The 26,806-nt window shown below is 41.9% G+C and overlaps 1 protein-coding gene across 1 annotated transcript in view; it reads left to right on the top strand.

Moving 5' to 3' along the window:
- Positions 1 to 26,806, top strand: part of MCC (mutated in colorectal cancers) — a 237,797-nt gene that overhangs the window by 148,354 nt on the left and 62,637 nt on the right. The window contains exons 4-5 of the mRNA XM_015418649.1: positions 15,938 to 16,080; positions 24,439 to 24,602. Of these exons, the coding sequence (XP_015274135.1) occupies positions 15,938 to 16,080; positions 24,439 to 24,602 (307 nt within the window). The remainder of the gene's footprint in view (positions 1 to 15,937; positions 16,081 to 24,438; positions 24,603 to 26,806) is intronic.

The raw sequence follows: 26,806 nt of genomic DNA, 5'->3' as shown, positions 1-26,806 counted from the left end.
TCTTGCCTTTGCTCCAACAGACCAACTTTTTTCTTCATCTTTTTGGTATCGTGTGCTGTCTCTTTAAGCTTTTCATCAGTTTGAATCGACTTTTTCACGAGCTCGGTGATCTGCTGTTGCTGCTTTGCCATACTTTGGTTCGAAGCAGCCATCAATTGGTTAAGACCATCGAGTCTTTCGTTTATGGGCCGGAGCAGCTCTGTTAGCGTGGAGAAAACGTCTCCTTCTTCTACCCTCGGGCTTTGACCACCTCGCCCAACTTTCGTTCCTTTTCCTCGGACGCCGGCCATTTTCAGCTTTGTTTACACTAAAGAGAGGCTTTTCACTCTCCTTCAGCAAGTGCAAACTTATCCGCAAAAACAGCTAAGTCTTTGGCACACTTGAGCGCTTTTCGTTTCTCCTCCTCCCCTTCTCTTTAAAACACAGTTCGGTTTGTTTATGTCTGGGATTCCCTCCCGACGCCGCTATAGGTGTGGGGGGGTGGAACTCACTTTTAGAACTTGTTCGCTCGCCTTTTTCTCCGCTTCATTGACGGTCTGACCACAGACCTCTTTTAGTCACGCCTCATTCGCTGACCTTCTTGCTTGTCCCGGCCGGCATCAGCTACGCTCGGTAAAAACCGAGCCTCTCAGGGGGTTGACCAATTGGGGCAAAAAAGGAGCGCCTCAATTCTCCGGCTTAAAGCCATCGAAGAGGTCGCCCCGTGCACCCCCGGCTTGGAGCCTCTAAACTGAGGCTCACCTGGGGGTGCCACTTGAGGTGGCACTCCTCCAACACCCCTGGAGCGCGGAATGCCTCCCCAGCTTCAGGGGAGAGCCTCCGCCATCGCCGAGCCACAAACCGGAAGTCCCTAAATTAATTGGAATCTTATGGGTTAAGTCACCCTCCGAGCATTGAATTTGACAGGTTGTATTAGTATGCAGGGTTTTTTATTAGAAGGAGGAGTCTTGTATCAATCACCTGATATTTCTGCTGCTTTGGCTAATTTAGCAGCTTTTTTTTCTGTTCTGGAGGGCGTGGCAGCTAATACTGAGTCAACTAGAAGTCAGCCTGAATTGCTTAATGGGGGTGAAGAATTAGAAGCTGGCAAAGAAACTGACTGCTCACAATTAATACTTCTAGTTGCAAAAATAGTGGAGTACATCTGTAAAACACTTGAATGTCTGCATCTTAAAATAGACAATTTGAATAATTTGTTAAATAAAGAAAAGAAGGAGGCAAGTAATGCTCTTAGGAGTAGAGAATGTATTGAGACAAGACAATCTGAGTCCCTCAATTATGTACATGTAGCTAGTGAAGCCAAAGCTGCATTAGCGATGCCCAGCTTGGATGTTATTAATGGGAAGTACCAATTAGTGTTGCAGCCCACCAAGATCAGCTTGACTCTGTGTAAATATAATGGCCATATTCCTTCCGGGTATACTAAATCAGCAGTGAAGAGGCATTTAAAGACTTTGATGGGGAACCAAATAAGAGTGATTAACTTAAGAGACCTAGAAATTTTAAGCAGGGTTAATCAGGCTCAGAGAGTTATATTGATCTTTGGTTCCCCTCAGATTCCATCAATTTTGCTTCAGAGCAAGGATTTCATGAAGTCAAAAGGAGTATTCCCTACCTGGGTATATAGGAATATTATTCTGTCGCCATTAAGCTTGGTTTCTAGGGAAGCAACAATCCAGACAAGACGTAATGGCTCAAGGGAAGCTGTCAAGAGCAACACTTACAAAGATCCAGCTATCCAAGACTCATCTCCAGTTATTAAGCCTGTCTCCTCCCCTAATGAAGTGTTGTTGGAGGAGGAGGTGATGGATATAAACATACAGGAGGAGTATATGGATTTGCCTGAGGAGGGACAACAATGGATCCTGGATAGAACTGAGTGTTTGAAGCAAAAATTGATCAACTACAGCTCACATGGACAGCAGAAAACATTTGAGGTGGATGTAGTGGTCCATGAGAAGCTGGAGTGTAACAACTTATCCCCAATACCTTCTAAACAATCTCCAACTTACCTAAAATAACACAAGTGTCATCCCCAATTGATGATGTCCAGCCGCTGATTACTGGTCACTCCCCTAACTTGGTTTTAGGGTTGGCTGCTGAGCCCAGCAACAAGAGTGTGAGGAATGGTTGCATCTTCCCTGATGCTAATAAGTCTCTAGAGCTTCTGACAGAGGCAGATTGACTGATTAAGACCTCTTCTCCTCCAAATATCAAGCTCCTCTCCTGGAACATCACAGATTGGAAAAACAAGTCTAGTGATCCCGATTTTAAACAGTTCCTCAGTGGATATGACATAATTCTGCTCCAAGAGACCTGAGCTCAGTATGAGATTTTGCTGGAGGGGTTTAAACACGCATTCTGCACCAGCGCTTAAAGTTAGTCGCTATGGTCGTGGTCAAGCTAGGCTAACTGCTAGGCTAACAAGCTAGGCTTATGGTCCAGAAAATCCAATTTAGTTGTTACCCTCTCAAGGGGACCAATGTTAATGTGCAACCCTATGTAGTGGAAGGTGCAGGGTGGTCCTTTATATTAATAAATGTCTACATCCCTCCATGTTTGAACAAAGATTCATTATCCCTTCACTGGGAGGGTGTAGAACTACTACTCGAGGACCTTGAACTAAAATTTCCATTAAGAGGTATAATTATGGCTGGTGATTTTAACACCAGACTAGGACAGGATGGTCCTGCCATTGCCAAGGAGCTAGGTTTTCAGTCTGATAATTCATTGCTTCACATTGTGTTTAATCTTAGATTTTCAAAGAATTCTTATATCAACAAGGCAGGGATTCGTCTTGCCCAGCTCTGTTTTAGGTTTAATCTGTCTGTCTATAGGCCACTTTTGTTCTCAAAGTTTAAAATTCCCCCCCTTAACTATATTGAGTTATGTTTTCACAGTTTATAGAAGTCTTCTAGATTTATTTAGCATCTCTATGGCATAGATGGCTACACATCTAGCAGCAGATGTTGCATTGAGTCCTGCCAGTGCTTCTGATGCAGCTGAGGTTGCAGCGGTTAAAAGGTTAAACCAACAATCATTCCTAATTTTCTCATCTCACTGATGATAACAGTTGCTTCCAAAATCTGTCTTCGGACTATAACAAAAATAGTTTTTTAAGAACTGTGGGTGGCAGCTGCAGACAATTGAGTGTTAAGCCAGCAAGATAAGTGTCAAAACTTTTTTTATAAACATTGACTAACTTTTGATGAGACATGAATTATGCTTACATTACCAGCTTGTGGAAAATAGACTTTGGAGTGATATATGAAGTAATGGTTTAATTCTGTTGAAGAACCAGGAAACGTTTTCTGGTTCATTTCAGTAGTCTAGCTATCAAAAGCCTTGACTGCATTAAAGGCATCCATAATGCATATCTGATCAGAACTGTATTGATTTGGAGAAGACTGAATTTCTCTACTACTTTACTTTGGAATGAAAATGTCGACTAAACTTCCATGTTTCAGATATATGCCTATGTGCCCTTTCTTGCATATTGTGTTTTTGGCTTTGTTTGCCTTTTTCTCATTGTTTTATGCAGGGGTCATTTGGAGCTGGAGCAAGCCGGAGCAGTGCTCCGGCAGCCCAGGAGCAGACACAAATGGCGATTGTGGCAAACCCTGCCCCCAGCTCCCAGTGGGCTTGTGGAGGAAGCGAAAAGAGAAGGGGTTTAAAGTTTAAACTCCTTCTCTCTAGAGTCGCACCACAGTGGCGGCATGATCTTTCCATTGTATTCTAGAATACATAGAATACAATGGAAAGATTGTGCCGCTGCTGCGGCGTGACTCTAGAGAGTCTTTGCTTCCCCCCCACACCTTGTCTTGGCAGGCTGGCTGGGGAAGGGAAGGGGAGGCTTTTGAAGATGCCTCCCCCCCCTTTTTGCTTTCCCTTCTGACACACTTCCAGTGACGCCAGGGGTGTGGCATATGCTAATAGGTATGCTAATGAACTCCTGCACCTCTTTTTCTACGAAATGACCCCTGGTTTTATGTGAGCATGCAGTAATGCTATGATTGTGAAAGAAAGAAAGGTCTGTGTTGAAGAGAACTGGACAAACAGTATATGCCTAGATAGCCCCTTTTTTCCAGCATGCCAGTGCACAGATATGGGAGAACAGGAGTGCATTAGATGTGGACTAAAGGATCAGTCATTGGAAGGGCAGTGTGCTGTGATCAATGAAAATCAAAACTGCAGAAAATAGGACTCAATTTTCCAGCTCTGCAGGCATGGCCTGAGTTGCAATAAAATGTTTAGAAAATCCATTTAGCTTTCAGTATTTTATTTTCCTTGTGTATTCACACAAAAAAACTGATAGAACATTCAATCCATAGCAGAACAATATTAAACTTTTAACATTCTTACACAGTAAAAATATACTACATGTGCACATTTATTTATTTAATAAATTAAGACCATTCTAGTCCACCTGATTTTCTCAAACTCAAGGCGGCTATTTCTGTTTCTCTGAATTTTGCATATTAATGCTTTGGGGGTTTTCCCTTCTCACCTTTGTTTGGTCCCTCAATAATGATCCCTTGAGAATAAACTGGTTAAAGTTCACCTCCACTCTAGGTGGTCTATATAGAGATCTTCCATGCTGGTACTGATTGGAATTTGGAACTACAGTTTCTTAGCTTTAATAAGGTCTGAAAATTAAAAGCAGAAAACTAAGTATTCCTTAGAGAAGCAGAAATATGGTGGAATGGGGAGACGCTGCAGACTCCCCTCTCCTAGCCAGGAATTGGCATGAAGCAATAGGAAGAAGGACATTAGCAGCATGGGAAAGAGCATGGAAAGATGGCCCGAGGACCAGGGCAGGATGGTGGGCCACCAGAAAACCAGTGGGCAGGGTCTGGCCAGGAATCCTCTTTGTGGGAAAAGGCAGGCTGGCAGTAGCAATGGCAACTGGTGAAAGGGTGTGTCCTTAGTGCTGAGAAGAGCTTGGAGGTTGAATGAAGGTGGGACTCAGGCCAGAGCCCAGGGGTGGGTTTGGATGCGGGGGAGGGCATAAAGGACAATCATGAGGGATCACAGAAAATGCAACAACAACAAAACAGACACTGTGATGTGATGGCTGAAACATTTAGTAAATCTTTGCTTGTTAAAATGTATAATTTTGTTACTGGTTAATTCTTTATAATATTGCAAGGAGAAGTCCATTTATCTCTGTAAGCAAGGAAAAGTCATCCATCTCTCAACAAGCACCTGGATTTAGGCTCATTTCATCCCAGTTCTTCCTCAGGAATAATCTTATGAGAGCCAGTTTGGTGTAGTGGTTAAGTGTGCAGACTCTTATCTGGGAGAACCGGGTTTAATTCCCCACTCCTCCACTTGCACCTGCTGATGTGACCTTGGGTCAGTCACAAGCTCTGGCACAGCTGTTCCTGAAAGAGCCGTTTGTGTCAGAGTTCTCTCAGCCCCACCCACCTCACAGGGTGTCTGTTGTGGGGAGAGGAAGGGAAAGGAATTTGTAAGCTGCTCTGGGACTCCAAGTGAAGGGCGGGGTATAAATCCAATCTCCTCCTCCTTCTCGTATTCTTCTTCTTCTTCAGTATCAGCCTCTTGGTATAGCTCAGTAATATGTTGGGAGCAAGCCAGAAAACTTCTTTTCTACACAGATGCAAAAGCCTTCTGAATTAGGCTGGCACACTACTCTCTATAAGCCTCAAGAGCATAATTTCTTCAAATTGTTATCCTGGGGGGAAAAACATGGCTATTTAGAAAGAAAAACAACAAGAAGCTGAATGGAATGTTATTTGATATGGTTTCAAACTTACTTCTAGTTGCATTATAAGTGTTTAAATTAGGAGTAAGCAGTCTTGTCTTCTCTAACAGGTGCAAAAGCCTCCTTGATTTTGCTGGCTTAAAAGCTCTTTATTAACATTGTATTAAAATTTATATTAGGAACAAACCAGTCCTTCTTTTGTAACCGGCTGAAAACCTTCTAAATTTTAAATAAGGCTGACAAAATGCTCTCTACACCAAGCTGGAACTATAAAGAAAACTATTCTAATTAATTCCATGCAGCTGCTTCTATTTGGCACATAATAGATATACGTGATTAATTTCAGGATTGTATTTGGACTGGGCCTTGGTAGTAATTTTAAAATATACTTGGAGTAACAACTTGATTTATCATATCTGGAACCATATAAGCATTGAGATATTTCTATGGAACAACCTTATTAGAAATGTGTTTCCATTCAGGAGATTACACCAATTTGGATTAGTTCCTGGGTTATAGTAACAAAGATTAAGTAATCAGTAATGATTATGCTATAATAAGTATTTATAATGGTGTTTTATGAGATCCTTCAGGAAGGGATAAGTTTCTGGTATGATTTCTTAATGGTTTAATACTTTATACATATTATTGAAAACTATGATTCTATAATTACTTCAAAACATAAGAATTGAGCCCAGTTCATCTCTTAAAAAGCATTACATTATTCTCAAGTACATTTAAAAGTGGAAGTATCATATATGGTTTCAACCTCTAATAACTTTGTTAATGGTTTACACCTTTAAGAATGAGACATTGTCATAGTTATCACTTGTTTGAAGTAGTTGTTTGGGAAATATGTACTCTTTTTTGCTTTTCAAAATATGGTAACCCTGCCTTCCAGCATGAAAATGAGCTTAAAAATGAAAAATAGATCTGATATTTTAAGAAAGCAAATTACTTGATACATTCTTTATGATGCTCACATGTATACAGTGTTCACATAGCTCCAGCGGTCATTTCGTAGAAAAAGAGGTGCAGGAGCTCATTAGCATAACTCATTAGCATAACTTATTTGCATGTGCCACACCCCCTGACATCACCAGAAGTGTGTCAGAAGGCAACAACCACCGCTCAGGCTCCACTGGACTGTTTTGGATTGCTAGCTATTGGGGGGGGGGACATGCAGATCTGTCCTCGCAGGGGGGGGGGACTTGTACCTGAATAAAACTTGGTCTTAAAGGTGCCACTGGACTGTTTTGGGCCGGGGGGCTGGGGGGAACTCTGCAACTTACCTGGCTGCTTCTTGCTCTGACTGAGGGCTTCTGGGAGCAGGGCTTGTTGCATGTGCCCGTCCCCTGGGCTCTTTACTACCGGAGCTCCACTCCTGCATAGCTCACTGTATATGACTTGCCATCCAACCAGTACATCACTATGAAACTTCTTTATATTCATCGACAAAAAAAATCATACAAGATGTTGAATGACCTCTGACCTGATGATATATATCAGTATAAGGTTTACAATTTCTTATGGGGGGAAACTACATGGTGTAAGGGGAAAAACTCTAAAATGAATATAAACAAACCAAAACATCATCATTAGCACTCTTATTCCTTCAGGCACTAAAATCTCTAGACACCAAGAAATCTGTCAACTGTTATTTTATTTATTAATTGGCCAGTCTAGTCTGCAAGGATTTCCCAAAGACTACTGCACAGAATTCTCCTGTGTAAAATCACCATTCTCTGGTGGTGCAGTGTGGGGAAAGTCTCAGCTAATGGGAAGAAGCTCATTACTGAGTATCAGGGAAGGAGCTAGAGCCCCAAACTTCCAGCACTGTCTAGAAGGTTTCTCTTGGTTTGTACAGGTGCATTCCCATACATGTTACTAAGAAAACATTTGAAGAAAAGCAGTTACTGGCAAACAACTATGGTTTCTTCTACAATGTCAAAGGGTGTACATTTCTACTTTTAGATTTCACTTTGAAGTTGGCATTTCAGTATAATGCTGCACATTTTTAAAATATATGTATGGAATGCATGACATTTGTTGTTAATACTTTAAAGATTTTATTGCAAATGTTTAAGAAGTCAGGTATTTGAATCATTGTATTTCCCTAAGGGGGGGAAACCTAAATTTTGGATTGGCCTCACAAAATTAGAGGCTTAACTACTTTGTCCAGTTTGTTTTTTGCTATTGTAAATTATACAGATTCTTTCCTTATAATATGTGGTGATGCATCATCTTCATGCATGAGAATGCCAGTACAACAAAATGTTCATGTCTGAAAGAAGCAAAATGAACTGTATGAACAGCCTTTAGTTACTAAGAGTAATTTATGATATAGAAATACATTCAAACTACAAATAGCTTCTAATTATTCTTATATGTAGATGATGCATGTGAAATTAAATAATCAACAGTTAACTGAGAGCAGTGATAATCAAGTGTCAGACTACTGAATTTTCTTTTCTATGTAGTAAGTTTCTTTAAAAAACCCATTATGACTTCAATTCCCTAGGGTAAGGAAGATTTCTCTTCTCTGGTTTGCACATTAAAAAAAAAACCTAGAAAAACTTTCATCAAATATTTTCTTTATTACCTAGTAAGCTCTCATGTTAACTTAGGTGAGTTCTCTCTCTTCTGTTAAAGTTAGCTCTCCTTTCAGATAAATCTGACCTGTGTAGTGGTGACAGCTTTCTCTGTAGTGGACCTTACCTTTTGGAAATCTGCCAGGGGAAATTTGTAGGGTGTCGTCTTGAAAATACTTAGGAAGTCTGGCAAAGGTATTGTGTTCCAGCAAGATTGTGAGTTGGAACAATTATTTAGGAGTAAATTTTTATGTGCTGCATGGTTACTGTTTCCCTGGGTTGCTATTTTGTTGCAAGGTAAGCTGTTGTTTTTATTGCTACATTTAATGAACTACTGTAATTTTATTATTTTGTAAACATCTGTCTTTTGTAGGAATGGGAAAAAATACTTCAAGTAAATCAATTAGAAGAGCAATTCTTAAGTTTACAACATTGTTTTCTTGAGTGAGAGAGGAGACTATTGTATTTCAGACAGTTTTGTGGTTTGTGTCCATTTTTATCCTAGAAAAGTAACTAAAAATGGGAAGTGCCTATTATGAAAAGATTTAACAAAACTATTAGCATAAACATAATTTTAACAAACTCTTTGTTCATAGGGAACTTCACACCTGAGGACATCAAAGTGCTTTACTAGCAGTAATTAAATCAAAATGAATGTTGGAAAACAGCCAAAGTCTAGATTGTATTTGAAGTCATGAGAGAATTGCTGTGTACACACCCTGTCAACACCCCAGATGAATTCCTTAGTGGAGAAGATGCTGGGGAAATCATCCATTTGTCATGTATAATTTCTTGCTAAATGCTTAACTAAAGGAAGCAGTTTGAAAGGTTACATTTTACTATCATGTTGGGTTCCTTTTTCTGATTTGTTACATATGATAGCAAGGGGACGTTTAAAAAACAGGGGTGTCAAACCTAAGGCCCATGGCTCTCTTCTCAACCCCCTCCCCCCTCCCCTTCCCCTTCTCAGGGAGATCGGGCTGCCAAACTTCCCAGCTGGCTAGGCCTTGTCTTTGCAGTTTCTCCTCCAGCAGGAAGCTCCTCTGAGCTAAAGTACAAAAAACACCCTGCAAATAAAATGTGGAATGGATTTTCCTTTAAGGTCTCTAGGCCCAGATAGACTACTCTTGGACTGGAATGGCAGCCCCCAGAGTGGAATGACGGTCCCTGGGAGTAGCAGCTGCGTTCTGGAAATGGAATTCCACTTGGGGGGCTGTCATGCCAGCCCCAGAGTAGTCTGTCTGAGCCCAGAAACCTTGATGGAAAATCTACTCTGCATTTTCTTTGCAACTTTTTTTGAGCTGCAATTTATTTCAATGGAATGGAGCTTCAGTTTCCAGTGTTTGCATGCCAGTTGAATTTGTCTGCTTGCAAATGAAGGGCCGGTGTTTTGAGCCAGCTTGCCTCTGCTGAATGGACCTGGGAGCAGGTGCCTGAGTGAGTACTCTAACCTGGGAACTCACAGCCAAAGGGGGACATTACACTGGAGAGCCACTGCCACTCTGAGTAGCGGGGGGGGGGGGAAACTTGCAAAGCTCAGCCATTTCATGTTTTCCTAGGCTCAGAGTATTTTATATTTTTAGTTTTTAGTTTAGCTTCTGCTGTGATCCTTGTGCTTTTTCTTGATGTTTTATTTAAAAAATTGCATTGCCAAATCCCACTAACCCCCCCCCCACCTTTCTATTTTAGGTAGGCATCTTTTAAGGGTGGGAGGCGGGGGAGGTTTGGGAGGTGTCATTTATCAAAGACTGTTAAATAAAATATGGCAAGAGTATTACTGTTTTAAGCATGTTTGTATTTTAAGTTTAAAAACCCCTGAGTTGTGTTTGTCAGTTTCCTTTATAAAGTTAATATCTTCACTACCTAGCATTACATTTTATGACACACATGACCTGGCCCAACAAAGTTCTATTTAGATCAGATCTTGCCCTTGTAACAAACGAGTTTGACACTCCTGTTTTTTAAAAAATCTGTTCTTACCCTGCCTCTTTTGCTATGGGCTCCACTGTCCTCTTAAAACTTTTTTTTTGGGGGGGGGGTTCTAACTTGCTTCTCCACCTCCACCAGCTTGAGAAAGAATGACTGACTGAGACATACACAGGGGGGGGGAGGAAGCAACAGCAGAACTGGAGCTGGGATTGGGAAGGATTCCTTGCTGCCACTTGCGCATCTCTGACGCTGTTTTTCCTGCAGTATGAATGGCTAAATAGCAGGGGGAAGTTTTAAAAGAATATCTGAGGCTGCAACTGCAAAGCCTTGCAAGTGGGAGAGAAGGATCCTCGCCCCAATCTCTGTAGCTGCAGGCTCTGCTGTTCTTTAAAACCATTCTCTCTGGCTTCTAACTGCTTCTCCCGCACACACACACACCAGTTTGGGCACTGCTTCTTCCAACTGCTTCTCTCTTCTGTCTGACTAGAAGCCAGAGGGAAGTTATAAAAGGACAGTTGTAGCATCATTAATGGATGGGTGGGCACAGTGACTGAGAGGAAGGGGGCAGGTGGAGAGGAGGCGGGATTTCCTCCAACCAGTGTCAGTTTGTACACACCACTTTTTAAAACATTCCTCAGCAACCCTGACAGACAAACTGCCAAAATAGCTGTCATGCTATGGATGAATGTGGACTCATCTCAGGCTGAAGAAGACTGGAGCTCTGCAACCACACAATTCTCCACGGCAAGGCAAGAGACTGAACAAGCAAAGGTGTCTCAGGCTGATCCATTGGTAAACCAATGGCCATTTAAACAGCTGCTTTTGGAAAGGGCACTCAGCAGGAGAGTGATACTGGACACCTTTAGCATCTCAAGACCTGCAGTACCCAGTAATAAAAGCCCAGGCCAAACATTGCGGAAGGTAGGCATATATTTAAAGGAACCAGTCTTCACCCATGGACAATTATATCTTGCAATGTCTAGAGTAAAATGCTTTGAAAATTTAAAAATCCTCCAAGTTTGCAAAACTCCAATCCAAGGATATTTTAGAAATGAAGAAGAAACATTTACATCTAATGTGGTATTCAAAGAAATACTTTAATTGAAAGCAACAATAACAAATACTGCAAACAACAGAAAAATACAGAAATGAAAAGAACTGTGACGTTTAGAATTAACACATACAGAAACACATAAAACCAACAAGGAAACAAAATAAAAGGATTAATGCTTTGCATACATTCTGGGTACTGTATTGAGTCAGTCTCATCACAAGGAGTATATACATTTAGGAACTATAAATCCTAGACTGCAGTTTCAAAAAAAAAAAAAGCAACTACAACTTAAAACAAATTACAACACATTATGCAACATTTTGTTGCGGGTCCCTACTTGTAATAGTTTAATAACGAAGTTGGGATATCTTTGGATACTTAAAGCTAATGACTGGAACTGCCAACGGGCAAGACAGATCTTTCCACAACCCTGAAAGGGGCTCTAAGTTTGCAGAAAAATGTGAATTCTTAAAAAAAAAATACGCCAGGCAGTTTTAAAAAGCCAAAAATGGTAAAAGAGTGAAAGAGAGGAAGACACATATATGGAGGAGAGAGAGTAAGAAAAGGAGTGGCAGAAGGGAGAAAGAGTATGAGAGAGAGAGGGGGAGAAGGGAGGAAGCAAAGGTGGGGGGAATGGGATAGCAGCCCCACAAGTTTCTTGCAGGTCCCCACATTTGTGTGTGTGTGTTTCCCACTGGGTGCACATGCATGCACACACATATAATTTGCCTTTTCTTATAAATTTATGTTTTTGGTTGGCTACAAAGTGAAAAGGCCGTGCTTAAGCCATGTGACAAGAAAGAGGTGTTAATTAGCTATTAATTTAGAATTGCTGCAAGAAAAAACATTAGGCTGAAGACAAATGAACCAATTGAAAACTGCAAGAAGTGGAACCTTTGAACAGGACTTTTTCTGACTATACTATAGTATATCCATGGAGATAAATTTGAGGGAAATATAGGGCTGTGGAACCATAGTTTCAATTCTGCTTCCATGTGATAGCAGAATACTTCAGCAGTTCAAACAATCCTTATATGAATTATTTGGGTTTAAACCTTTGTGGCTAAAAAGAATAGAAAGGGAAAGTTCACAGCAGCTTGCCTCTTTAAGTGTTACCATTGTGATTAGCCAATTCTCTCTTCCACCCAGAGAGGTAATTCAGATTTTAAAATGAAGGACTAATTGCAGAGCGTTGACATTAAATGAACAAACAAATTACCCTTCTGACCAGAAATAGACAGCTCTTTGACAGCATGGTAATTGTTTTTTGTCTGAAGCTAATTATTGTTGGCTTGTGTTGTGGCTAATAATTAACTTATTCAGAGAACATTAATCCACATATATACATCTTCATTATCTTGTGTTTCTTGCTGTTTAAGGCTTGGCTCCTTGCCTACTTTAACATGTATTGCATAGTGCTTTCAAATACTGTTTTGATCTGATCTGAGCTTAACTGTTGCTGCCTTTTTTTAAATATTTGCTTTGCCATGCTGAGTTTCTGTAAATAATCTGAAAAGCTGTATTTTCAAGGTGTCTAAATACAGGCTGTAAGAAAACTGGTGCAACGCGAAATTCATAACTTATTTTTTTCCTTTAACTTTTCCTTGCTCATAAATTGCCCTAGACTCTCTCCTGTCAGTTTACAGCTCGTGTAAATGTTACTGCAGCTCACTTACTTGCAGAAAAGACGGCTCGTGCAAGTAGATGGTGTGTGAGAGCACAGGAGAAGGGAGAAACAGAAAACTGCATTTCCTTTTCCATGATTAGAAGAAAAATTATATTTATTTATTTATTTATTAATTATATTTATACCCCACCCATCCTGCGAGCAGGCTCAGGGTGGCTAACAAAGCAGTACAATGTACCTGATTGGCAAAACCATAAAAATGATTAAAACTACATAAAACACATACTCATTCAAGACATAAATTAACAATTAGCAGTAAAGTGCTTGCAGTACTGAAGATTAGATGGCGTGCTTCCAGATCTAAATCCGCGTTGTTCATCTAATCATCATCCCTCGCACCGATGGGCCTAGCGATACAACTGGGCCAGACCTAGGATCCAGACATTCAATAGGATCATTGATGATGACAGTAGTGGCGGCTCCTATTTAAATGCCTGGCAAAAGAGCTCCGTCTTACAGGCCCTGTGGAACTGTAAAAGGTCCCGCGGGGCCCTGATCTCCTCCGGGAGCTCGTTCCACCAGTAGGGAGCTACCACAGAAAAGGCTCTGGTCCTGGTACTGGTGAGCCTTGCATCCTTGGAGCCCGGAATAATCAATCGATGTTGGGTCCCTGACCGTAGTGTTCTCTGGGGTACATATGGGGAAAGGCGGTCCCTCAGGTAGGTTGGTCCCTGGTCATGTAGGGCTTTAAAGGTAAGCACCAGCACCTTGAAACAAATCCGGTATGCTATCGGTAGCCAGTGCAGTGACCTAAGCACTGGCTGGATGTGCTCCCGACGTGGGAGGTCCATCAGCAGCCTGGCTGCGGCGTTCTGCACTAGCTGCAGCTTCCGTATTTGGGACAAGGGCAGCCCCATGTAGAGAGCATTGCAGTAGTCAAGTTTCGAGGTGACCGTCACGTGGATCACCGTCACCAGGTCGCAGCGGTCAAGGAAGGGAACCAACTGCCGAACCAGCCGAAGATGATAAAAGGCCAATTTAGCAGTGGCTGCTACCTGGGCCTTCATTGTCAGGGAGGCATCCAGGAGCACCCCCAGAATCCTAACCTCCAGCGCTGGCACGAGAGGTGCTCCATCGAAGGCTGGGAGCGGGACCCCCAACCCTGAACCACCACGGCTCAAGCACAGGACCTCCGTCTTCACTGGATTTAGCTTCAACCGGCTCAGCCGAAGCCAGCCAGCCACGGCCTTTAACGCCCGGTCCAGATCTTCCGGTCTGGAGTCCGACCGGCCACCCAACATCAGATAGAGCTGGGTGTCATCAGCATACTGATGGCAACCCAACCCATACCTCCGAGCCACCTGGGCAAGGGGGCGCATAAAGATGTTAAACAACATCGGGGACAGCACTGCGCCCTGGGGTACGCCACACTCAAGAGGGCGTCTCCCAGACTGCTGTTCCCCAAGCACCACCCTTTGTCCCCGACCCTGGAGAAAAGAGACAAGCCACTGTAAGGCAAGTTTTTCTAATTACCAAGGAAGGAAGTGTGATCTTCAGCAAGTCCTCCCCTCCTCATGTTGTGCTGCCTATGTAACTATACCTCTTGTGTGAGTGGTCACTTCCGCAGGTTAAGCCAGCAGCAGAAATTTACTCACCAACTTTAGCTGTGTGCTACAAAATAATGACTGCTTTAAAGCAGCAGTTAATTTCAGGAAGAGTTCATAGTGGATAAGACACAGTCCTGTCTCCTCATAGAAAGAATTGCATGCACATATTATGTTGAGATGAATAGTAATTCAAGAAAGGTTTTCCAGTCAGTTCTTTTTAGTGAGAATTAGTGCAAGATGTTCCAGGCACTGTGTCCTTGGTGCACTTGTTAGATATGCTACAAACTGAAAAGATTACTTTTTGCAGTAATTCCGATACTTACCAGAACATTTACAGAGCCACTGTGGTGTGCCAGATAGCGTATCGTATTTGAATAAAGGAGATCTGGGTTCAGATAGCCATTCTGTGACATATCTCACTGGCTGGCCTTGGGCCACTCGCTATTGCTCAGCCTAATTTACCTCACAAGGTAGTGATGAGGATTACATGGGATTACCTCTCCTAGGGATGATGCTGAATCTCTCATCTCAGCTGCTTCAATTTTAAAAATCCTCATTTTGATTTTGCTTCTCTCCTGTTTAAAATGAACTCATGTATCATTACTTCCACACAATTCTCTGTTCTCTTGCACCAAATCTTCCACATAAAATGTATGCGCTTCCCAGCATTATTTGTACTTCTTTAAATCGGCATGATAACATTGTGTTGGGTATCACAGTCCTATTCTATTTGTGGAGGTCTTTCCTCTGGTGTAAGGAGCCTTCCCTAGGGCAAGATTCTTGGAATTGTGTCTTGTGTCAGAGGAAGATTTCTGCTGTAGGAACATTTCCCCCAAATCCAACCCTTTGTATGTATAAATTATATATATTGTACATATAAATATGGATTGTATTTAAAGCCTGAGCTGTATGCATACACAATGCAAATGAATCTACAAAATCAACAGTTGAAAACAGAGAGAGTTAAAACCCAAAGCTGTTGCCAAAAATATAAATAAGAATTAAAAAAACCCGATGAAACTGAAAATGCTCATTTTTTCCAAATAATCCCTATGTGAGCGGCCCTGAAATTCTTACAGGAAGGCTAGGGCATAAATATAATAGAAAATATTTACATTATCTAACACAGAGGATAAATAAGCAAACCGTCTGTTCGGTAGGTTCAGTAGGCTGCATTACATCTGTCTGGTGAATGCACTTGACATTGAATGTTGTGATTTTCCGAAGCTATTGTTATGGACATTTCCCAGGTTCGTAAGTTCTAGATGAATGTACAATATAGATCACATTAAGAGAACGTGACTCTGTGATACTCAGTTGTTGCAATTATAGAACCAAAATTTGTGCTGCTTCTGCAGAAGGTGGATAGATTTTTGATTTATTTATTTTTGGCTCACTCCACAGGGAAGAAGATGAGTATTCAGAACTACGATCAGAACTTAGTCACAGCCAACTTGAAGCCAATGAAGATTCACATAGCGTGGACCAAGATCAAGCTTCTGTTTCCGTCCCAGAGAACCAGTCAACCATGGTCACAGTTGACATGGGTGAGAAGTGTTTTTAAATGGAGATTATGTAAAACGGTAGCAGCAGGAAGATATTACAGCTTTTGATAGATTTATCAACATGTTCAGAGGAAAAATAAAGATTAATAAGGAATACCTTAAAGGCAGAATTAAAGGTGTTAAATTAAACTTTCCTGAATTCATCCAGTATAGCAGTAATCTGGCAGCTACATAGGAAGACTGGAAAATCAGCTTGTGAGCAATTAAGAAAAATAGGTCTTAAAATGGAATGCAGACATGTGTTTCTTTTCTTTCTTTTTTCATTTTGATGGCTGGTCACTGGGCAGGAGAGTCACTTGCAACAGGTAACCAGAAATCGGTCTATAAATGCTTTCAGTCATGAAAAAATTGAGAGGTCTGACAAATTTGGAAATTTGGATATGATTAAAATCCTGTGTTCCTGCTCTCTTTCCCATCTTTCCCTTATTCTTCCCTTTGTGTGTGTGGAGCTCAGATTGAAGGTTTCCCAGTTAAATATTTGATATAATTACTGTTTGTTGTGGTATCCAAATTCAAACCAGGGTTTGTTTATGTACACAAGTGTCAGGTCTCCCAGTAAAGGCACTCTCCAGAACACACTTAAGCAGTGATAGTTTATTGAGATATGCTTACTTTTGGAAACATGCTCTTTGTCAGAACTGAGAAAATGCACGAAAAATCCCCAGATCTTCTTCGTGGTCTCTGTGCATCACACCCATGGGATTATGCACCTGCGTTGATCCGAATCGGTGGTATGCAAAGCTCACAAAGGGATTTTCTCACCTCCCTCCCAGGCATGCCCAAGGAGGAGGGGCACAGACATCCCGCCAGTTCTCTTCTGACAGCCGCAGTGTTAACAGCTTATTTTCTTTTGGTTTTTTCCTCTCATGAGGGATTATTGAAATTGTACTTTTTTTGCTTACAACGTTTATTTTTTTTTTCTTTAGAAATTTTTTTAAAAGGACTTTTCGTTGAGGGTTGCTGCTGCCTCAGGCAGCTTCCCGCCTCCCCCCCCCCCCAGGAAAAATTTATTTCACCTCATCGAAGAGTCTCCAAGATCAGCTCTCATGGGAACTGGAATTGGGGCACGGCCTAAGGAAAATGGTTATGGCTACTACAAGCATTCACACTCAACATCACATACACTCCCCTCAGGAATTCCCTCTCCTCTATATCATGGCAAGCAGTGAAGTGAAATGCAAAGAAATGAAACTCAGCTTGACAACAAGTGACACTCTAATCTGTGGTTTTATCCTGATTTAGAATCCTACTTTTCCACACAAAAAATTCGGTTTGTTAAAGCTATCAAATATGGATATCACAAACAGATAGTGGTTCTTTGTGGCATCTGAATGCAGCCTATAAACAAGTGGTTGCAAAACACTGAACCCATTCTGGAGTGTCCATCTGAGTTTTCTCTACTGTTGAGTATTATTCTATCAGTTTTCCTAGTTTTCTCTGATGTTTTACACTTAGTGAGTTTCACTTTCTTTTAAACTGTTCCAGTAACCATATTGAGGGCTAAGACCACAAGATCAACTAACAAAGTGAAATTAACAATCAGCATTTTTCCAAAACTTGTTGCTTTCTGGGAGCTGTGTAATTTTTGTACAGATGGCTGGTTCCAAAATAACAGTTGGCCAAGTAGGGAGTGTTAAGGACATTTGTTTGTTAATTTTTTGGGGGGAGGGGTCAAACTCAAGCAGGTTTTGTGCTTCACAGCTTAGGCGTTCAGTAGCAATAACCTGCTTTGAACTCTTGGGTTCAGAAAGCACATTTTGTAGATGCTGAAGTGTTACAGAGATCTCATTTATAAGGATGACTCATTTCAGTATAGAACCAATTCTGCTATCAATTACATTAGAATATGTCGATGTGGTATATCTATGGATACAAAAAGCTTGTATTCTGGCAGTTTCTCTCCTTACCATTTATGTTAGTACTATTTTACTATCAGTATAAGTAGGGCACCCACGAGGGCTTGCAGGGTCACTTCATTGCCTCCTGTGTCATCATCCTCACACTATTTTCTTGTTCTCTCCTTTTGGCAGCCCCCATTTCGTTTTCCCTTTCCCTGCTTCTTTGTCTCCTTCACACTACCCAACCAACAAACCATTCTTTTACCTTCCCCCTCCTCAGTCTTCAGCTTTATCCATTCTTTATTTACTTCATTTATACGCAGCCTTTCCCCCCAGTGGGGGAATTATTCTTCTTTGCTCTATTTTATTCTCACAAAAATGATGAGAGAGTGACTGACCCAAGGTTACTCAGCAAGTTTATAGGGCAGAGTGGAGATCTGAACCTTGGTCTCCCAGGTTCTCTTCTAATAGTTTAACCACTACACCACACTGGCTTTCAGCTTTCCTTCCTTCCCTCCCCATGGCAGCCTCTATCTGAGAAAACTATGGGTGAATTGCAGTGCCAGCCACCAGGCCAGGCAAATTTGCACATTGTGGCCCAATTATGTGATGGGGAACCTGCAAGGACTTGCTGAAGGCACCTCATTTTCCTTTGTATCTCCTCCTCAATGGTTTCTTCTTTATCTCTTCCTGGCAACTCCCATATCTTCATCTTTAACTGAATCTTTTTCTCCTTCCCACTCACCAACCATCTTTGGATATTTTGGTATTTATTTACTTCATTTACACCCCAGCTTTCTCCAGAGTGGGGACCAAGAGCAGCTTACATCATTCTCTTCTCCTCCATTTTATCCTCACAACAACCCTGTGAGGTAGGTTAGGGTGAGAACCAATGTTCCCTCTAAGCTGTGGAGTCTTGTGAGCAAAAATTCTACTCTGTGAGCTACTGGCATTAAAGTCGTGAGTGAGCAATTTGACTACTGCATAAATGAGTTTGCTCTGGAGCCATCCTTCCTGAGCAAAGACAAAAAGGTGTGAGCCGGAGGCTAAAAACCTGTGAGCTAGCTCACACTAACTCAGCTTAGAGGGAACACTGGTGAGAACACATGACTGGCCCAAGGTCACCCAGTGAGCTTCCATGGCACGAGTGGGGATTACAGCCTGTAACAATCAGGACTACAAACCCAGACTGGGCAGGTTTACTTTCCTTTTGCTGCATTTGTCTTTCTAAAATAGAGAGATATGAGCATCATAACATAACATAGTATTGCAAGATGTCTGTTTTATGTAATTTGTCATCCACATCCTTTCCTCAATTTTTTTATGTTATTCCTTTTCTCCTATACATATGCTTAAGTTCTTTTTTTTTTTTTTAAAAATCCTTTTCTGTGGTTTACATATCATGCAAATTTATCATCAGCTGAAAACCCAGCACTACACGTTGTATTAATGCAGCAATCTCATTGATATACTGAACTACACTCACTTGTCATGATGTGCTAGTAAATTTAGATATGCTGCTCTAATGCTACAGGCAGTAAAACATCAAGGGCTAAAATAGCTAATTTCCCTTGCTGTATGTTACAAATTCTGTGACTGAATTTAATCGACCTTCTCCTTGAGATGTTGGTTCCTTTAGCCCTAGCTGCGTTGCAAAGTCTTAGTCCCTGCAAGGAAAGCAGCCTGGGGGGTAGAAGTTTAAGGATAAGAGCTTGTTTAGGAAAGGCATTGTCTTGTAAAATGTGACAAAATTTGTAGAACTTGTCACTTAGCTTCAGGAATGCAAGCAAAATAAATACGTTTTATCCAGTTCAGCCATCTCATTGGTGCATCCATGCCTGAGAAATTGTATTTTGTAACTGAACATGTAGAAAAATGATTTTTAAGTGGAGCTGACAGAGCAGAATTGTTTTTTCCCATGGGGAACTCGGGAATTTTTGCATACGAACAGACTTCAGAAGGCCATTTTCTTTTGCTTATCCATGCTGATAATACCATGGAATTTGATCTGTTGAGGCATTCTCTCTTTCGGCAACTGCTATAACAAAACTGAGTATCAGTTGTCCAGGACTTAGGCTTGTCTGCCTTGTGTCCATCCTTGTTGCAAGGGAGAGATAGCTTGTCTGGTGCAATGGAAGTACTTTTGAGCTTTGTCAGTGTGCACTGTCTCATTCCTATTTAAAAGGAATGGGGAGGATCTGTGACTCAGTGATGGAGTGCCCTCTTTACATGCAGAAAGTCCTAGGTTCAGCCCCTGATATCTCCAAATAAAATGATCTCAGCTGGTTTTGGGAAAGACTTCATTTACCTGAGATCTTTGAGAACTGCTGCCAGTCAGAGGAGTCAGTGGTCAGCCATTGTGGGGAACAGGATGCTAGACTAGATTGACCATTAGGTCTGATCCATCAGAGCTCTTCTTATGTTCTCTGTTTGCAAAACATAGCTTAAAATATCTGGTAGGATAGGGCACGGTACCTTAATTAGGCAAGAAAAAGAATTCTACTAGAAGAACAGCAGTGATGGTTGGCAGTGCTTGTGAATTTATATAATATGGATTTCATTGAAAATAAAGTCTGTGTAGAGACTTCCAGTTTGTGGATCAGCGTTGGCAGTCGATCTCTCCGGACTTCGGGGGAGCGACTCGCACACCAGCGGCATGGAGGGGTGCTACGTCAAGTAGCCCTCACACAGAGCTTTTGCGAAAGGCTCCAGATCATAGGGCTTTTGAGGGGCAGCCTCTTCTATGGCTAAATGCCGGAGAATTGAGGCTCCCCTCCGCCCTGATGGTCCTGCCGCTGTGTGGCCCTCGGGCACAAGCTGATTCGACTGAAACAAGCTCTGGAGATTGAGCGGAATATCGCTTACTGTGAGCGAGGTCAGAGAAATGACCAACAATGAACGTGAGTTGAAAATAAACAGAATATTTAAAAAGTGAACCCACCCCCCTGGTGGGAAAAGCGGTGCACAAAGAAGGACGCCTCTTATGCGAACGGACAGATAAGCGTAACGAAGGGGGCAGGGGGGGAAACAAGCAGCGATTTTGTTTTGAGGGACATACTTGAGCGCTGACATCGAGGTGACGATTTTTCGAGTCCGCGAGAAGCGCTTTGGAATTGTAAACAATCGTATATAATGGCGGCCTCGCAAAGAAAGTTTAAAGCGAAATCGGCGGGTAGTCAGAGCCCAAAACCGGAGGAGGGAGCAGACGTCATGAAAATGTTAGCGGATATGCTCAAGCCGGTGATGGAGTAACTCAATGGTATTAACCAGCAACTGACCTTGCTGAATCAAAACTTCGCATCCCAGCAGCTGCAACTGGCAGAAACGGCGAAGAAGGTGGAGCATATGACTGAGAGAATTAAAGAGATAGACACCACAAACAAGATAATGAAGAAAAGAATGGGGGAAGTTGAAGCAAAACAAAACCTCCAAGAAAACCATTTGTTACAGCTACAAATGGAAAAAGCGGCGTCTCTGGGGTCCTTCCAGGGAGTTCCTGAATCGGCGAAGGAGGATCTGAGGAAGTTGCTCAGCGAGATCATTGCCCCAGCAATAGGCTCAATAGCGGATGAAGTAGTAAAAGAGATGGAGACTGCTTATAGGGCATACTCCAACTATATTAAAAAAAATAGCCTGCCTGGAGAAATTGTGGTCAGATTCTCAAGAAGACAGACCAGAGATGCTATTTTAAAAGCGACTTCAGCAACTCCACTGAAAAGACACTAAAGCCTAGAAGTGAAGTCCCTCCACTACAAGCGTATAAACGGAGGGGGGGAGGGGACACCCTATCTCCTGACGTTTTAAGCAAATGCGAAAGCAAGAAGGGAGGGACTGATCAAACTTTGGCGATGGACTGTAGTGGAGAGTTTTTCTAAAAGAAAGCAGAGCATTTAAACAGACCTTAGAGACTTTGGCATTCTTTCTCAGCTGATGTAAACATCCCCAAAAGATGGCAACGAGAGGCGAAGAGGGAGGCTAAAGGGAGAAGCTGGTGGCTAAAGTGAGAAGCGATCTGGATCTGTACTAAAAGCAGCTACACTATTAAAGGGACAGTACGTTGATCATAGAGACGTATGAATGGCAAGGAGACTCTAAGTTTAGTTCTTTGTGGCTGGACTGGCAAGCTGATTGAAAAGCGGTTTTCTGGAGTAAAGGGCTCGCTACCCTAACTTTATATGATCTGCTTGCTAAGAGAAAGGTTGGAATCTCCAATGAGTGTGTTGTTATTGCAACAAAAGGAAAGATCTCTTTTGATCTAAGACGTTTAAGGAAGCGAAGATGTCCCAGGAAAAAAGGAACTTGGTTTATATCATGAATGGACAGATCCGGACTTATAAAAACTAAAAGATAATTGAATAAAGAAGATACATCAAAGACGGAAGAAGAAAAACGTGTTGTAATGTTCTTACTGAGGGAACATTGGTTTTAAAGATTTTGCCTGGGGGGGAGTAAAGCGTGGAGATGCTAAACTTTTCTTAAGGGCTGTGATTATGTGTGTTATGGCTTTGGAATTACTCTCTGTTCAGTCAGATAAGCAGGTTTTGTCAGCAGAAGCGATGATTGGCGGGCACGCTTCATGTTTGAAAGCAAATGTATAAGAGTAACAACTATGTTTTAAGCATTGTAAAACCTCCATTCCTAGGTTTTTAGTTAGGTTTTCTTTACTTTTTCCTATAGATTGTAGACTCTCCCTCCCCAATTTCTGTTGTAGTTTTATAGAAATGCAAATAAAAAATTCCCCCTTGGGGGGCTTTTAAAAAAGAAGAAGAAAAAATTCACTCCATTTTCAAAGCCAAAATTTTTTTGAGACGCCAGTTGGGAATGGAAGAAGAATCCAAAGATGAAGAATTGAAATCAAGTGACTCTGCTACCTCTGGAACGGAAGAGGACTCTGCTGTAGAAACGGGTGAAGGCGCAACGAAAGTTACATATGATTTCAGAGACAGAAAACCGAAGTAAAGGCAGAAGGACTCTGAAAATTGCCTTTTGAAGCAACTAACAAGAAGATGCTCAGAAAATTCTCTCACAACAACTAACATACTAGCATTGAAGCCAAGACAAACAAGAACTCTACAAGTATATTGTTGTACTAACACTTTTATTAATAACATTTAGACTAACACGGATATGATCTCCTCCTCTTGGGTTTTTAGTGTAGTGTGGTTATCTATCCTTTATCCTTAGATGTTATCCCCCTCCCTCATATTTTCTTTGTAGTTTTGTAGTCTTATAAAAAATATCCCTCCGGGGATTTCAAAAAAAGGGGGGGGAATAAAATAAAATAAAATAAAGTCTGTGTAATATGAACTTTTTAAAGTAAGTCATTACTTTTCATCAGTACATAGCAGAATAGTTTTAATTTAAGCATTATTAAATTGTCCATACAAGGATTTTTTTCTGGGCTAACTTGTAGTGCATGGAAGTAGTTGCTCTCAGTAAACATTACCAGTTAAATCAAACAGAAAAATCAGAAGTGACTGCCCACATTTCATTTTGTGTGGATGGCTTTAGTTTATCAAGAGGAAATTGCTTATCATAGAAATAAATGCCACTGAGTCCAGTCCCACCACTGTGAAGCAGGATTATCTATGCCTCAGCACTTCCTTTTTACCATCTAGCCGGCCGGGTACTGGTGTGCCAAAGGCAGAGAAAAAGACCTGCTCACTTGCTTCTGTAGCAGTAATGGCAGTTGCCATTTTATGTTTTGCTACTGATGCCTATAGTAGTGACAAGAAGGGTGCTTAAGACATAGGTTGTTGGTGAATAGAGAAAGAAAATGGTGAAAGCTTTTTTCTCTCTTTCCTTAAATACTAGAACTCAGGAGCAGCAAATAAAGTTGATGGTTAGTAAATTCAGGATAGAGAAAGGATGACTTTATGCAATGTATAGTTAACATTTATGCCAGAATACGGCATAAATGGCTTTAAAAAATTCATCAGTGGCTACTGGTTAAATGTTCGGATGGAGTGTGCTTCTGAATGCCAGTTGGTGGGGAGCAGTAACAGGAATAGGCTTTGGCATCTGGTCCCTTCTTGTCAGCTTACTGGGGCTTCTGGTTGGGTGACGTGGGAAATGGGGTTCTGGACTACACAGATTTGCTGCATGGGAATGCAAATAATCCTGTGGGCCACTGGCCTGTCTTATGCCTTCTTGACACTAGTAGTCATATATTACACAGTTCATGAAGTCATTCTAGAAAGGCTCTACTGTTCAGCCAATTCAGTCGCGTGTGAAAGACTGCTCTGTGTATTCTGTGAATATCTTATGATCTTTAAATACTGGTGGACAACTTTCAACCCTGCATAATTGTTAGGACAATTATCAGCCAATAGTAAATTAGTAACTTACAAGGTTAGGTTAATGGTGTTTGTGCTTGGGAGGGTCAGGTTGTGAAGAGAAATGTTTGCCCATTTGAGGTACCTTTTATAAGACCGTGGCTTCTCTTTCTTTAGATATATATTGACTTTTAGTGCTTGTCTGACATGTTTTTTCTATTGTGCAGATACCTGTAGTGACTTGAACTCTGAACTGCAGAGAGTGCTGACGGGTCTGGAGAATGTAGTCTGCGGGAGAAAGAAGAGCAGCTGCAGTTTGTCCGTAGCAGATGTGGACAGACATATTGAGCAGCTCACCACTGCCAGTGAACACTGCGACCTAGCCATTAAGGTGTGGTAATAGGAGCTAGTCACTTTACTGTGTAACTTCAAACCAAATGAACACTATGTTTTTCTACCTATGTGGCATTTTTCCTATGATAATCACAATCAGGGGTCGTTTCGTAGAAAAAGAGCTAGGGGAGCTCATTAGCATAACTCATTAGCATAGGCCCCACCCCCTGACAGCACCGGAAGTGTGTCATAAGGTCACACACCCTGCCCCCAACGGTTCCGGCTGCCGCCGGCCTTGCAGCTCCACTGCCGCCGCCCATGAGGGGCCCGGTGGTGGACCTGCAAGGCCGGCGGGAGTGCAAGGAAGCCCTGCGAAGGCCCTCCCTGGCCCCAGGCAGGCAGGGGTGGGGAGAGGCAGGGAGGAAGCAACTTACCCTCCCTCTTCTCCTGTCTCCTCCTGGCTGAATGAGGGCCGGAAGCGGGGCGGCCGGAAGCAGGGGGTGGGGCTTCGTCATGTGCCCCGCCCCCCGTACCTCACACGGGGGAACTGCGATCCCCCCCCGAAATGACCTCTGATCACAATGCATTTCATTGGACACAGCTTGGATGTAGAAAATTATCAGCATTGCTGCTTTAATAAGGGAATAATTAAATCACAGAGAAATGCTATATTGTTAAATAGACCAGAACTCTTGCCTGCCTTCCTGTTAGAAAGTTCCTCTAATCACTGACCAAAACAGTTGTCATGGAATGTACACATATATTGGAATGTTCACTTTCATTTTGATTCCTGAGTGTGTATGAGACCACAATAACCAGGAAATAATTTAGGTGGTAGGCAGTGTTCCCTCTAAGTTGAGTTAGTGTGAGCTAGCTCACAATATTTTAGCCTCCAGCTCACACAGTTTTGTCTTAGCTCAGGAAGGATGGCTCCAGAGCAAACTAATTTATGCAGCAGCCAAATCGCTTGCTCACAACTTTAATGGCAGTAGCTCACAAAGTAGAATTTTTGCTCACAAGACTCCACAGCTTAGAGGGAGCATTAGTGGTAGGTACTTTGAAGAAATATGAATACGAGAGAAGAAGAGATTGGATTTATATCCCGCCCTTCACTACCCAAAGGTGTCTCAGAGCGGCTTACAAATGCCTTGCCTTTCCCTTCCCCTCCCCACAACAGACAGGTGGAGCTGAGAGAGCTCTGACAGAAACTGCTCTTTTTCAAGGACAGCTCTTGTCAGAACTATGGCTTGCCCAAGGTCATCCAGCAGGTTGAAGTGGAGGAATGGGGAATCAAACCCGGTTCTCCCAGTCCATGCACTTAACCACTACACCAAATAAGTTATTAGGATTCTTTGTTGTAACAAGAAGATGATATAGGAAGTACAGAAACTAAGGGATAGGAAGTCCAAAGCAGAAGATAACACTAGATAACACTTGACTGGAAACAGGGTCCTGAGGAAGACAGGCCTGAAGAGGGATGAACATGGTAGGAAGTTGAGCTAATAGGAACTGGGGGAGGGGGACTTGTATAGATCCTAGTCCTAAGGATGACTGGAATGGCAGATACCCCAGCTGTACAGTAAGTTAAAAGCATTTTACCCCTCTCATAGTTGTTTCCCTTTTATATGAGGTAAACAGTTTCAGTAGTATTGGACCTTTAATTTATGAAGGACTATGTGCTGCCAACCTAGCAGTTTGAAAGCAAGAAATTGCAAGTAGATAAATAGGTACCACTTCTGTGGGAAGGTAACAGCGTTCCGTGCGCCTTGGTGTTTAGTCATGCCAGCCACATGACCATGGAAATGTCTTCGGACAGCGCTGGCTCTTCAGCTTTGAAACGGAGATGAGCACCGCAACCCTAGAGTCGGATTCGACTGGCTTTCGAGCAAGGGAACCTTTACTTTTACTTTTTATGTGCTGTGACAGTGATAGCACATGATGATCTGTGCATTGACGCAGCTGTACATAATTACCTATAACACTGGGGTGTCAGTAAAAGAATAATGATACAATGGATGATTTTTAAAAAAAAGAAAATGTCTAACCACTCTATTCTAAGGTGTATTATGGATAAAATTAGCAAGTAAATGCTCTGTCTTCATTGACTGTTTCCATTGCAGAATCTGTGTCTGATTTCCATTTCTTCATCAGTCTTTGTCAGACATTTCTCAGTGTGGGAGATATCCCAAGGCAGAAAAGTCATTCTGCATTGGCTAAGGCTTTTTAATCAGAAACAGAATAGGTGACGAGACCTCTTGTTCA

This window comes from Gekko japonicus, unplaced genomic scaffold (genome assembly GCF_001447785.1).
Source record: "Gekko japonicus isolate JY-2015 unplaced genomic scaffold, Gekko_japonicus_V1.1 scaffold541, whole genome shotgun sequence".
Classification (NCBI taxonomy): domain Eukaryota; kingdom Metazoa; phylum Chordata; class Lepidosauria; order Squamata; family Gekkonidae; genus Gekko; species Gekko japonicus.
The sequence above is the reverse complement of the archived record's forward strand: the minus strand, read 5'-3'. Positions and strand labels throughout refer to the sequence as shown.